This window comes from Oryzias latipes, chromosome 22, assembly GCF_002234675.1.
Source record: "Oryzias latipes chromosome 22, ASM223467v1".
Lineage (NCBI taxonomy): Eukaryota > Metazoa > Chordata > Actinopteri > Beloniformes > Adrianichthyidae > Oryzias > Oryzias latipes.
Window position 1 is genome coordinate 1,869,220 of NC_019880.2, and position 13,099 is coordinate 1,882,318.

The following is a 13,099-nucleotide window of genomic DNA, read 5'->3' on the forward strand; positions in this document are numbered from 1 at the left end:
TTCGCTTTTTCTTTATTTTTTTTAAACAATTTAATTAAAATGTGTTGAGTGTTGCTCATCTAGGTGGCAGTGTGATGGTGTGGGGCTGTTTGGTATCAACAAAAGTATTAAAAAGAAAGTATTTAATGTTGCACTGCTTAAACACTGGAAATCTTAATTTTACATCTTTCATCCTAAATTCTCTTTTTTTTATTTTACTCGTGTGAAATGTTTTAACGTATTTTGTTAATTTGTGTTTAAATCTGAAAAATGAAATGATAAATCTTCTTTTCTGAACTTAGTTTGAACAAAGTTAAGTTTAGCGACATTTTTATTTTTAGTGAACAATACAGGTTCTAAAAATGACCAAAAAATGCAACAAAATTTGGGGAGAAATCTTTGGAATATCAACAAAATGTCTTTAGCCCCCCCCCCAATTGTTAAATCAAAATGTTTAGATTTGTAAACTTTGTACTTAAAGCCCAAAAAAGCTATTTAAAAACAGAGGGAAGGTTTGCTGAAAAACTGGTCCCATGGTAAGGCACGTAGATGGGAGTGTGGTAATGAGGGGTTGTTCAGCTGCTTTAGATCACACATATGTGAAGAAACCCATCTTTACTCTCATGTTGCACTGCTTCAACATACACCAAACACAAACCAGCACCTCAATAGTAAGATTTGCTTTTTATTTACATACAATGTAAACATTCAACTCTTATCATGAATGCTCGTGTTGTAAAAGGCATGTTTGTAAAAAAACTCTTGGCGATTTTTCCTACGTCAATCCAGAAAAGTTCCTCCTGGAACCAGCGGGGGGCGCTGCGCCGACTGAAATGGAGACACGCGGGACGCGGTTCTGACCTAAACGGCTACGAATATAAAACTTCTCGGTCAGCAGCTCAAACCGACGCTGATGATGTTTAGAATCACTAAGATCCCTTTTTTTTTTTTTAACGCTGGCTCCAACATCAAGACTTTTTACAGGAAATAATACAAAAAAACGTAGAACTAATACTGGAAATAAATGCTGGTCTTTTACCCTGCATTGACCTGTCCGTCTGCTTCAGCGTTCCAGTGCAGAAAGCTGCTTTTTTGCCTGTTTTCTCACAAAAATAGAGTCTAGAAAGTATCTGAGTTCATGTGATCGTAAGGGTGAGTGGTTTTGGTTGGAGGACCAGTCGCTGAGCACCGACGCACTCGGGTTAATCCAGTTTTTCACGAGACTTCACATGACCGTAGCTCTTAACACTAAACCTGACGACGTCTTAACGCTCAAAATCAGCCAAAGCAAATCGATAAATTATAGATAGGAGGGGAATTGGAGGGAGGGGGCCGGCGGCTCGGCGTCCAGTCAGTCCCACTCGATGCCGAGTTGCTCACAGCTGACATCCCACAGCTTCCTCGCCGTCTCCGAGCTCCGTCCCTGAGGGGCCACGAAGGCCGGGGAGCAGTCACTGCACGAGAGGAAGAGGATGAGGGTTCCTGCTGTTCTTCATCAACACTCTTTTGTTTGTATGTGGGCACTTAAAGCATATTTAAAACATTTGAAAACGGAATAACTCTATTTAAAGTCAATTTTCAAAAGTGCAGCAATTACTGAACCAAGTGGGTAAAGAGACTAGAAAATTCAGATTTGGAGAGAAACGGTTGACTGTACATCAAACTGGACTGAGGCCCCTCCACCCTGGCGTTCCAAACAGGAAGTACCCTTAAAATCCCATAGACGTCTACAGAGAAATAAAAAGCTCTTACTGTCATTCTATTGGTCAGAAGAACCATTCTGGACCTGATACCTTTTTTCTTTAAACATGTTCTTAACAGTCCTCCCTTTTTCATGGTCATTTTTCTGAAGTCCAAATTATAAACTGATCAATCGAAAGCCTCAATAAAAGTAGGTGGAGCCTGCTGCCCCCAACGTTGAGTAGCACGCCGTCAAGTTATAGGGGTCGGCCTTCCAACAAGCTTATACCTGATTGGTTGTCATAGCAACTTAGACTCAGACTGACTCGGACCAATCACTGCTCACTGAGGACGTCTGGCTCCAACATGGCCGCGTCCATAATCGCCAAAGATGGCAGCTCATTTGACCTCATCTGGTTGGAGCCGGAGGTCGGGACGTCCCTGACAATGTGGAGAAAGTGGGATCCAACCCCTTCAAAAACAGAGATCCATCAGTCTGAGAAGGTTGTTTTCTACAGTTTTTGGGTCCCAGAAGAACTTGGGAAGGTGGAGAAGACCCCCAACCAAGGAACTGACACCCCACCCCCCACCCCCACCCCCCACCGCCCGAAACTGCCTCACACCTTTTGTGGTTTCGGTTTGAAGTGTCGGATCTTTTTGCAGGTTTTCCCAGAAACACAGGGGCTGAAGTGATGTTTTAAATAATAAAGGAGCACAGATTATCTAATGGCTTTTATGTGTCTATACTGACTCACAGCAGCTGCACTGGGACCAGTTTTATGTCTCCCAGAACCGCTCTGCTGTGGACTCGTTGGACCCCCCGATGGCTTTCGTTACCTGAAATGCTTCCCAGAGATGGAGTGCAGCTCCTCTGCCGTGGCGCAGTAAATGCTGGTCTGGGCTCCTTCCCGCGGAGTCTTCAGGAACACGGAGAAGACGGAGAACAGGATGGTCATGATGGTCGAGTGCCTGGTCAGGTCGGAGTTCACCGTCCCCGGGTGGACTGAGTTCACGGTCACGTCTGTGCCTGAGGGAGCAGAAGGGTTTCATCCCCACATCTCTGCTTGTTGGTGTGGCATTGTGCTGGTGCCGCCGTCCGTACCGTTGAGTCTGCGAGCCAACTCTCTGGCAAACAGCACGTTGGCCAGTTTGCTTTGGCAGTAAGCCAGCCCGCTGTTGTAGCTGCCCTGGCTGTGGAGGTCGTGGAATCGGATCCAGCCGAAGTTGTGCGCCAGAGAGGAGACGACCACAATGCGGGCCGGTGCGCTGCGCTTCAGCAACCCGACCAACAGGTACGTCAGCAGGAAGTGGCCTGCAGGTGATTCAGCAGGCTGTTCTGTTACTCTTTTGGATCAGAAGCATGTGGCGTCATACCAAACCTCACCACAAGGGGGCGTCTGAGTTTTCTCATGTTTGATTTTTATAACACTGCTTTTTCCCTTGTTGCTTAAAAACTCAAGAAATTAGATCAAACCAAAGCTTTACCATCATTCTCACAACAATGTCTCTATTGGAAAGTTGCCATGGCAACTTTGAAACTGCAAGAATGCTAGCTTTTGTCCACAGCTGCGAAAAATCTGATGCAAAAGAAAATTATGGAGGATCAACATAACACATTTAGTTATAATTAAGTCAATTTAATCAGTTTTGCTCTCTGATAAATTATTGGTAAACCTGACTGTTTCCATGGTAACAATTTAGAAGGTTTGTACAATGAGAAAATCTACGGGACAGAATTTGCATGTTTGGTATAAAATATGTTGACTTTTTTTTTTTTTTTGACTGACACGTAAAAATGTCCTCAAATATTTAAGCCTAAAACACAATTTTTTTTACATTTAAACGTATAGGTTCAAAGCACTAAAATAAAATTTTATGGTAAAAATTACAGCAGCTAGCAGTGTTGTGTGGCCCGTAGGCGCTACCTGCCCCCGCCCTCCCCACCACCCTTTGACCTGCCCTCTCTAGCTGAGCGGCTGCTACACGCCCCCCCTTACTCTCCCCCTTCTGCATTTGCCACCGTGGTCGAGAAGCCCCTGGCTGCAGTGTGCGCATCCATGTGGGCGGAGTTAAAGGCGTTGAGGCACGCCTACTTTATGGGATTTATCGTCACAGTAAAGATTCAAAAGCACTAAGGCTGTTTCCAAATTCGAGGGCTGCACCCTTCAGCGGCCGGTTGTTGACGGCTGTGAATTTGGACGAGTGTAGCCTTTAGATAATGCCAGGCGTTCCATCGGCGAATGTCCTGTCGCCTAGCAACCGTGAACCAGGCATGGAGCTCAAAATGTTCCTGGTTTATTTGATCCAACTTTTAATCTTGGAGGTGTAATTATAAAAAGGTGTAATTATCTCCAACTCCGGGGTCCCGCCTCCCATTCCGCCATTGTTGTCAGAAAATCCCTGGATTGGTCAACGATTGGTCTAGACTCGTCCAAATTTTACAGCCGTTAATATCCAGCCTACCTGCTGGACGAAAGACCCGGCCAACGTCAACCGGGAAGGCCGCGGCCCTCGAATTTGTTCACGCCCCTTGAAATCTGGAAAAAAGAAGGCCGTCTTTGTTGGCCGCATTTGAAGGAGTCGTTGAATTTGGACAGGACTCTGACAGCAGACAGTTTTCACAATGGCAGCTTCTCTGTTGGTTTTAGCTCCATAGGAGGCGACGAACACGTCTGTAAGTTTTAGAAGAGTCTGCAAAAGTCAACTTTTGGATTTCCTTGGCAACGGGTTTGTTGTGACTACACCTACATTCCTGACATAGTAGTACTGTTCACGGTGTTCACCAAGTACCAGGTACAGTCTGTTGAAATTATTTTTTTGACAATTACCTTTTTGCTCAAAGGCTCAGCAAGAAAGGAGTGAAAACAATCTTCTCCTTCGGTGCCAAACCGCTACAGGAGATGATGATCACTTTTTTAAAGTATGTCTGTGGCGCCATACCCAGATGATTGACTCCGATGTGCATCTCAAAGCCGTCGACCGTTTTCGTGTAGGGGCACATCATCACGCCGGCGTTGTTGATGAGGATGTGGAGCTGGTGGACTTCTGCAAAGGAACGGAGGACAGAAGAAGCTCCAGACCTTCAGGTTCTGCTGTTTGGATGGAGAACAGTTCCCCCTGAGTCACCTCTGAGGAATTTCTGAGCGAATGCTCGGATGGAGCAGGTGTCCGCCAAGTCCAGCTCTCGAACCTCCACCTGAGCCTTGGGGCACTCGGCTCGTATACTGGCTGCCGCCTCTTCGCCCTTTTCTGTGTCTCGGCACGCCATGATGACCCGAGCTCCTGAGAGACCAGCAAAACCGACACGGTAAGGAGACAAAAACCCATTCTGTGTAGAGTTCCAGCTTTAGATGAACTGATTTGACTGCGATGTGGACTCAGGAATCCGTATGTGAGAATCTAAATGAACCACGAGCTTCTAAAACCTCTTTGCTAGAATCTAAAGTAGCTGCTGTTACAAATTGATTCTTTATTGAAGATTTTGTTCATGACCTGTTTCTTTCAAGTCCCACCAGAGAGTTTGAACACTCTGCTGTGCTTTGGGTCTTTGCTCAAGCTTTGACTTGAGGACTTGGGGAAAAAACCTGAGCTTTAATATGAGGAGTCAGAGAGAAGACCTAAGTCTAGACTCCAGGAGTCGGACAGAAGACATGAGCTTGGACTCGATGACTTGGGCAGAAATACCTTAGCTTTGAGTCAATTTATTGGAGGAAAGACCAGAGCTTTGACTCAAAGAGTTGCTGAAAGGACATGAGCTTTGATTTGAGGAATTGGGGAGAAGACCCAAGCTTTAACTCGAAGAGTCAGAGAAGACCTGAGCTTTGACTCGTGTGGTCGAAGAGAAGATCTGAGCTTTGACTCGTGTGGTCGAAGAGACGATCTGAGCTTTGACTCGTGTGGTCGAAGAGACGATCTGAGCTTTGACTTGGGGAGTCTTAGAGAAAACCCGAGTTTTAACTGAAGAAGTTGGGAAGAAGCCCTGAGCTTTGACTCGATGAATTGGGAAAAACCCAAGCTTTGACTTGAGGATCCGTTGGAGAACATAAGACCCGATGACGAACTCAGGAAATAAACCAGATTCTTGTCAAATTGAAAATGGATTTGCAATTTGTGAAATCATCACCCTTCCACCCATGACAGAGGCCCATGAGTCAACGGTAGCTACCCGAGGCCTGTAGAGGCTGATATTCCTTTGGTCTGGTCTTGAGGTGAACTGGCTGAGATGTTTGTCCCCCCCTCCCATAAAATGATGTAAAATCAAGAGTTTTGTCTGAAATGAGGTAATCTGGTTAAATTAAATGTACCACCAGTGTAGTGTCTGCCCTGAGACTGGGAGGTTGTGGGTCTGAATCCACGGTCTGGTCATAGACACTTTCTTTGGATTGTGAGGGGTGACATGTTGATGCAGTGAGACCACTAATAGGACTTGGACAGCACCCGGGTCTCCTCGGACCCTACTCACCTCTCAGGGCCAGGTCCAGCGCGGTCTCCTTCCCGATGCCGGTGTTGGCTCCGGTGATGAGTACCGTCTTCCCGTCCAGGCGGCTCGCGGTCCTGCACGCGGCTCCAGCTGCATATCTTCTGTTCAACAGAGACAGCTGTTTTAACCCAACCCGGAGCGGCACGGCACGGTTTCCGTCTGAACGAGTGATTTCTCTGAGCCACACGGGTTAATTATTCATGGACAAACTTGGCGGAACGGCGCGGATCGTCGGGTCGAGCGACCCACGCCACCGAACGGGCCCGCCCCGCACCCAATGGCCCCGCTCCGCTTACGCATATTAATTGGACTCCTCCCACGTGCGGGCACCTGATAGGCCCGAGCAGCTCAGACGGAAGGCGGCCGCCTCATCCCGGTGCTCAAACGTTTTTCTGATTCACTCAAAATTCCGTCACCGTTTAGCGGATTTGAGACAAAACTCACACCGAAATCAAAGCGGCTGACTCAAATAAACACCTCTGGGGTTAAAAAGCAAAGCCAGCCTCCGTGCTGATGACGTCACAGCAGTGCAGGTACCGCGATGGGGGGACAGCGGGTCCCCGCTGCAGCTCACCGTATGTGCGGAGCGAACAGCAGCAGCAGCAGCGTCACCACCCCGATCCCCGCGATGATCACCAAGACCCACATCTGAGCGCTTCCACGGGCCTCTGCCTCCGGCCGGACGTCAGGGATGTGTGGGCAGAGCGGGGCTGAGCAGCTGATGTCAGGGCTGGAGGGGCGCAGCGGCACCGAGAGCGCACGTGCAAAGGATTGTGGGATTGTAGTCATTGTTGTGTTTTGTAGTCCTTTACATTGGAGGTCAAATACAAAAAAAATGTTGTTTTTTAATTTCACGTAGCAGCAGGAAAGATTAGAATGAATGCCAAAAGATATATATACAAACTAAATGTGTTTAAAAAACAGTAAGAAAAATCGTAAAGGATGAGTGAGAAACGGTTCATTATAAAGGAATACAAAACTATAGTTTAATTTAAGAAATGTAATGCCAGAATTCGAAGTAAAACATGGAAAAATGTCAATTATTGTAGATTGAATTTTGTAAAAGAAATTGGAAAAAAAGACAAAAACATATAAACACAACAGCTAAATCTAAATCCTCCCACAGCCTTATATTTTGCAAAAAAAATTTAAATAAATGTATATACATTTATATGATTTATTATCATTTGAACAATTATTATTATTATCACTAGAATCAATTACCATTTAAGTTGCCGTTATCACTTCATAAAACTGAAAGCTGCCTCTGGTTATTTCTGTATAACATTTATTTAGAATATCTATTGCATTATTATACGTTGTCCTCGAACAAAATAAGATAAAACATTCAAATAATATTAACTTTTTAAAAACTAAAAATGCATTTTCAGCACAAAAACTCAATTTGTAGTGAAGGTTTTATTTTATTTTTACAAATATCCTTTTATTTATTAAAATAATAGTAAGTTGAGTAACACATATACCAGTAGGCCTATTTGAATCAGTTGCAAAAATTGAATTATAGAAATCGCATCTAATTTAATTTTAATTGTACACATAAATTTAAATCAAAACATTTTCTTTCTTGTAACTAAAGATTCAATTTAGAACTCTTCTGTTTAACGAAATCAATAAACTACACTTCCCAATTTCCCCTGGAGCCAATGTTAGGTGTCTATTTAACTGCCTGACTAGAAATCTTTACTCTTTTCCCTTTTAAAATTCCGATAAGCAATATTGTGTGATACAGTTCATAAAAAATAAATTTAAAATGGTATCTTTAACACTATTTTAATTTTTAAATGTGTAAAACACAACCGATTATTTCATTCTTTTACGGAATTTTAGTCCTTTTGGTCACGAGGACCATCATGCGGAAGAATCCCGGGTTCTGATGATGAAGGAAGCAAAACAAACAGATTATCTTAACCTTTCCACCTACAAAAAAACCTTTTAAGACTCTTGAATATATCTATATTCAGGAGGAGCAATAATAACTGTATTCAGGAGGAACTATCCGGGTTGATCCCTGAGAAATGTCGTCGGAGGAATTCGAGAAGTTGCAGGAAATCTACAGATCTTTGTACGAGGAGCTGAAGTTAATTCCTGACAGAGCCGCGAAATGTCACGGAGGTAAACGAGGATCATGTTCTTTGTTGCTCATTGTGTTCTTAAAATCTCACTAAAAAACAAAGTGAAAGAGGTTTCATTCAAGATCATTCATAGGTTTCATCCAACAAATCAGTTTATGCAAAGGCTAAAAACAGAAAAACTGTTCTTTCTGTTTTCATTTGAGGAAACGTTGTTGATGCATATTTTTTGGGACTTGCATGGAAAAAACATCTTATTTGGTTTCATTAATTATGATAATAAACATTCGTCTTAATTTGATTTAACGAATCTCCTGATTTTACTAAGTATTTTATTCACAAAACTAAATTTAGCAATAAAGCTCCCAATTGTTTTGATTGATCGACTTAAATTAGATTTTACTAACAATCCATTTCCCCCAATACAAACAAAGAAGCAATTCATACTTGTCATTTTGCTCAGGTTTGTCATTTCATATAACTTTATTTTTGTATATTTATCCCTCTGGTGTTTATAATTGATGTACAAGGTAATGGTCTTTATTATTTACTGTACGTCTCCTGGGTTATGAATGAATAAAACTAACAAAATCTCACTCTGATCATCTTTTGATCTATTTCCAAAGTCGTCTTAAATTATGATCATGTTTTTTTTTATTTAGCCAAGAAGCTGTGTCGTTTTCTAGGACAGCAGTTTGTTAGAAATTTGCGTCAGAGTTGTGGGCGGGACTGTCGGCAGGAGTAAGCCCACCCCCACTTCCCGTCACCCGTCTGTTTACACGCTCTCCTGCTTACAGCCTCTCACACCCTCAACCTGACGTTACAGGTGCAACACATCGCAAATATACGTTTTTCAAACTGCTTTTTTTTCCGTCCGCTCCCGATTCACAACGATTTGAATAAAGAATTACTCAGAAAGGCAGTTATAAGCTACATGTTATACATGTCCCCCATCGTTTTCATGGCAGTGGGTGTTTGAAAGGATGGATGGATGGAAGGAGCCTCTGTAACCTGTGTGCTCTGGTCTGCAGAGGAGAGGAAGAGGCTGGTGAGGAGCTTCGATGAGCGGCAGGGAGAGGCTGAGGAGGTGGTAAGCAGATGTCCTCCTTCCTGACGGCTCACATTCATGGAGTCATTTTGCGGTTAAACACAACAGATGGCACATTCATTATTAAATATTAATTTTTAAAAAAGGCTTTGAAAAAATCAAACTGGGGTTTTTGGTGCTACAGTCAAGAACCAGCGAAGACTTGAAGTCAAAGTTCAAATATTTGGTTGCGTTTCACACACAAAAATAAGAATATTTGATCAAATTTTGTTCATCTCTTCCTGTTGGAGGGAAAACGAGCTTCTAGTTTCACATGAAGTCATTGTGCGTTTATCAGCTGATTAACCTTTAATTTCTTTTTTTCATACTGTTTTTACATTTATTTGAAATGAACAGTGTGATTATGGTTACATGGTTTGCATGCAGCTTTAAGTTTAGTTTTCTATTTTAAATTTCTTTTTGTTCTTTTCATTCATTTGAAATAAAAGAAAAAAATGTTTTATTGTTTTTTCCCCTCTTTTTTATTTTTATTTTTTACAGCAAACAATACCAAAAAAAAGAAAAGCAAAGAACAACAAAACAAACAAATACCCTGCAGATTTTACAATTAAATGTTCAAGTAGAGGTTGACTTGTCTATAGAAATAATCCATTAATGGTTGCCATGTCTCAGGTGTAATTTCTTTTTTAACTGAAGAGTTAATAATTCCATTTTTCTTGAACCTTGTCGGCGTTTCTATAGTCGTTTCAGACGCTAAAATCCATCTTTTTGATCAAATGGACTTGGATTTTCTCTCACAGTTGCAGGGCATGGAGGACGAGCTCCGTGCGGCGCCGGCGTCCTACAGAAACGCCATGAGCACCAAGCTGCGTCTGTACCGCAGAGACATCGGCAAACTGCAGAGGGACATGAAAACCTTTGCTCCCGGCTTCGGCCCCGCCCCCCTGACGTCTCACGGCGACCGCCAGGGCCTCTATTCACCCGAGAACCAGCAGAGTGTGAGTGTGGACCTTCACGCCTCACAGGTGTTCTGGAAACCTCCTGACTTCCTGTTTGTCCCTGGGGGGTGCAGACACACCTGCAGTCGCAGAGGTCGCTGCTGCTTCAGGGGACGGACTACCTGAACAACGCCACGCAGAGCATCGAGCGCAGCCAGCGCATCGCCGTGGAGACGGAGCAGATCGGTACAGACATCATCGAAGAGCTGGGGGGGCAGAGGGAGCAGCTGGACCGAACCAGAGACAGAGTGAGGCCGCCGCCTCCTCCTCCTTTCCTCCTCCTCCTTTCCTCCTCCTCCTTTCCTTCTCCTCCTTTCCTTCTCCTCCTCCTCTTTGTCCTCCTGCTCCTTTCCTCCTCCTCCTTTCCTTCTCCTCCTCCTCTTTGTCCTCCTCTTCTTCCTCCTCCTCGTGTTCCTCCTCCTCCTTTCCTCCTCCTCCTCCTTTCCTCCTTCTCCTTCTCTTCCTCTTCCTCCTCCTCTTCCTCTTCCTCCTCCTCCTCCTCCTCCTCCTCCTCCTTTCCTCCTCCTCCTTTCCTTCTCCTCCTTTCCTTCTCCTCCTCCTCTTTGTCCTCCTCCTCCTCGTGTTCCTCCTCCTCCTTTCCTCCTCCTCCTCCTTTCCTCCTCCTCCTCCTTTCCTCCTTCTCCTCCTCCTTCTCTTCTTCCTCCTCCTCGTGTTCCTCCTCCTCCTTTCCTCCTCCTCCTCCTTTCCTCCTTCTCCTTCTCTTCCTCCTCCTCTTCCTCTTCCTCTTCCTCTTCCTCCTCCTCCTCCTCCTCCTCCTCCTCCTCCTTTCCTTCTCCCGCGTCACTCGTTTCGTTTCTTCCTCTGTTCAGTTGGTGAACACGGGAGAGAACCTGAGTCGAAGTAGGAAAGTTCTGCGGGCCATGTCTCGGCGGTAAGCTCACCCACCACTCGGGTTGATTCAAAGGGTCACGTGTCAGTCAAAAGGGCCACGCCCCCTTTGTGCCCAGCATTTATGTACAGTACTTTAAAAAAACATAAAAGCACATAAACATGAACACAGTCAAGAGTTGGAGAACAGGAAGAAGAACAGGCTTTGGATCCAGACTATAAAAAGTCTCCCTCAGACAGCCCTCAGGTGTGGAAGCACACCTGAACGTCTGAGAACGAGGGCGTGTTCACTCTCAGCGGAGCGAGGACAATCGTTTTATTGAAGCAGAGTATTATGGGTAAAGCAAGAACTGCTCATAACACAAGAAGGTCACGCGTGGTAGAGTGTCCGCCCCGGGAATGTCAACAGCTGTAGAAGTTTATGGGATTTTGGCGTCTTAGAGGCCGCGGGCACTTCCTGTTTGGAACGCCAGGGAGGAGGAGTCACTTAGACCAGTTCGCATATACAATAATCAAATAAACGCTTAAATCCACCGATGATGAGGAGGGTCTTCCTCTCTGTCCTGCAGGCTCATGACAAACAAGCTGCTCCTGGCTGTCATCATTCTAATGGAGCTCGCCATCCTGGGCGCCGTGATCTACCTGAAGTTCTTCCGGAAGTGAGGGAGCGTCTGGAGAGGAGGAGCTTCTGCCCTGTAGCAATAATCCTGTTGGTGTGAGCGAGTCCGCTCTGAGACCAGGCCCTTCCTGAAGACGTCTGACTAGAGAAGCACCTCCTTTGACCTCACAGAAGCTCCTCAGAGGGACGTTTGCTCTTGCCAGGGGTTTTCTGAAGGTCACGGGGTCAAAGGTTTCGAGGTCAAGAAATTTCTCTGTTTGGCTTTGAAGGCCTGAGATGAAGCCAGAACGCTCACAGTAGTAGAAATAACCCTGAGAAGTATTTCTGACCTCTTACACATGTGGCCAAATTTTCTTTTGCTCTAAATGTAAAACGAGGACCTAATCTATACGGTATGCCATTTCCTTTACCTACACATAAATAACACCACTTCCTGTTCAGTGCTTAGTTGGCTCCATTAAAGCTAACCTGCTACTCATCTGTTTGGTGTTATATCTAAAGAACGTTGCTGTGGAAAAACCAGAATATTCCTCCTCAAAAGATGTGGAAAAATCAACTGTTGCAGTTCCTCAATTGACCACTAGAGGCTGTTCCCCAAAGGAAGATATTTCCAATTTAGATGGCCTATATCCTGCTTTTCTGAAGCTTTTCTGTGTAAACTACATCCATGTGACAATAAATGACCTTTGGCACACTAAAGAACACGTATTTTAATGAAATATTCATTCTACCTGGAAATAAGACTCGATCTTGGAGGCTCCGCCTTTCGCTCCGTGTGGGTGGCGCTCAGGTTTTTAGAAGAATACTCAGAAATGCGTGAAAGGATCAAAATAACCGCTTTGGGGTTTTCTGTGAGGAAAAACATCGTAAAACACTTAAAAGTGGATTTTACAGGATAAAGGCCCTTTAAAAAGACTAACTTTACAACCATTATTTCTGCCTTTTATCATTAAGATGCACTGCAGGAGTTAGGAAATGAATGTAGAACACGTTATTTCTCGTCACTTTTGGCCTCTTGGAGCATCTCATTGAAAAACCAACATCTTGCTGTCAAAGCCCTGAATGAGCAGATTCCATCTCTTCTCTCCGTTTTTTATGTGTTCTTTTTCCAGCAGGCCCTTGTCCTCCTGACTGACGCTGGTCATTCCTTCCCGCTGTCGCCTTCTGCATTTTCAGCTGGAAGTTTGGTTTTTTAAAAGGATCATTTCCTCCTTAATCTTTTCTCTAGGCCGCTTTAGCTGGAACAGATTCAGTTGAAGCAACATTTTTTTGTTTGCTGCGTAATCTTCTGAATTTATTGATGCTCAAAATGTTTGCTTATCATAGATATTAACTTATTTTCTCATAGTAAATGAT

At 44.2% G+C, this 13,099-nt stretch overlaps 2 protein-coding genes across 4 annotated transcripts; one reads left to right on the forward strand and one right to left on the reverse strand.

Annotated features, from left to right (window-relative positions):
- Positions 1-644: 644 nt before the first annotated feature.
- Positions 645-6,943, reverse strand: LOC101164605 (retinol dehydrogenase 12). Of its 2 annotated transcripts, none has more exons than XM_011490072.3 (7): positions 6,714-6,943; positions 6,122-6,237; positions 4,786-4,941; positions 4,600-4,704; positions 2,762-2,971; positions 2,497-2,686; positions 645-1,433 (listed from the first exon to the last, which is right to left on the reverse strand). In XM_011490072.3, the coding sequence occupies exons 1-7, from the start codon at positions 6,926-6,928 to the stop codon at positions 1,331-1,333; spliced, it is 1,095 nt and encodes a 364-aa protein (XP_011488374.1). In that variant the 5' UTR covers positions 6,929-6,943; the 3' UTR covers positions 645-1,330. The 2 variants fall into 2 exon arrangements, with proteins under 2 accessions (XP_011488374.1, XP_004082140.2); XM_004082092.4 differs by having other exon boundaries at positions 6,122-6,240.
- A 1,018-nt stretch (positions 6,944-7,961) lies between these two features.
- On the forward strand, positions 7,962-12,442 carry vti1b (vesicle transport through interaction with t-SNAREs 1B). 2 transcript variants are annotated; one of them, XM_023951705.1, is made up of 6 exons: positions 7,962-8,272; positions 9,198-9,319; positions 10,078-10,275; positions 10,350-10,523; positions 11,106-11,167; positions 11,694-12,442. In XM_023951705.1, the coding sequence occupies exons 2-6, from the start codon at positions 9,221-9,223 to the stop codon at positions 11,785-11,787; spliced, it is 627 nt and encodes a 208-aa protein (XP_023807473.1). In that variant the 5' UTR covers positions 7,962-8,272; positions 9,198-9,220; the 3' UTR covers positions 11,788-12,442. The 2 variants fall into 2 exon arrangements, with proteins under 2 accessions (XP_023807473.1, XP_023807472.1); XM_023951704.1 differs by having other exon boundaries at positions 7,968-8,272; positions 9,261-9,319.
- The last annotated feature ends 657 nt before the right edge of the window (positions 12,443-13,099 follow it).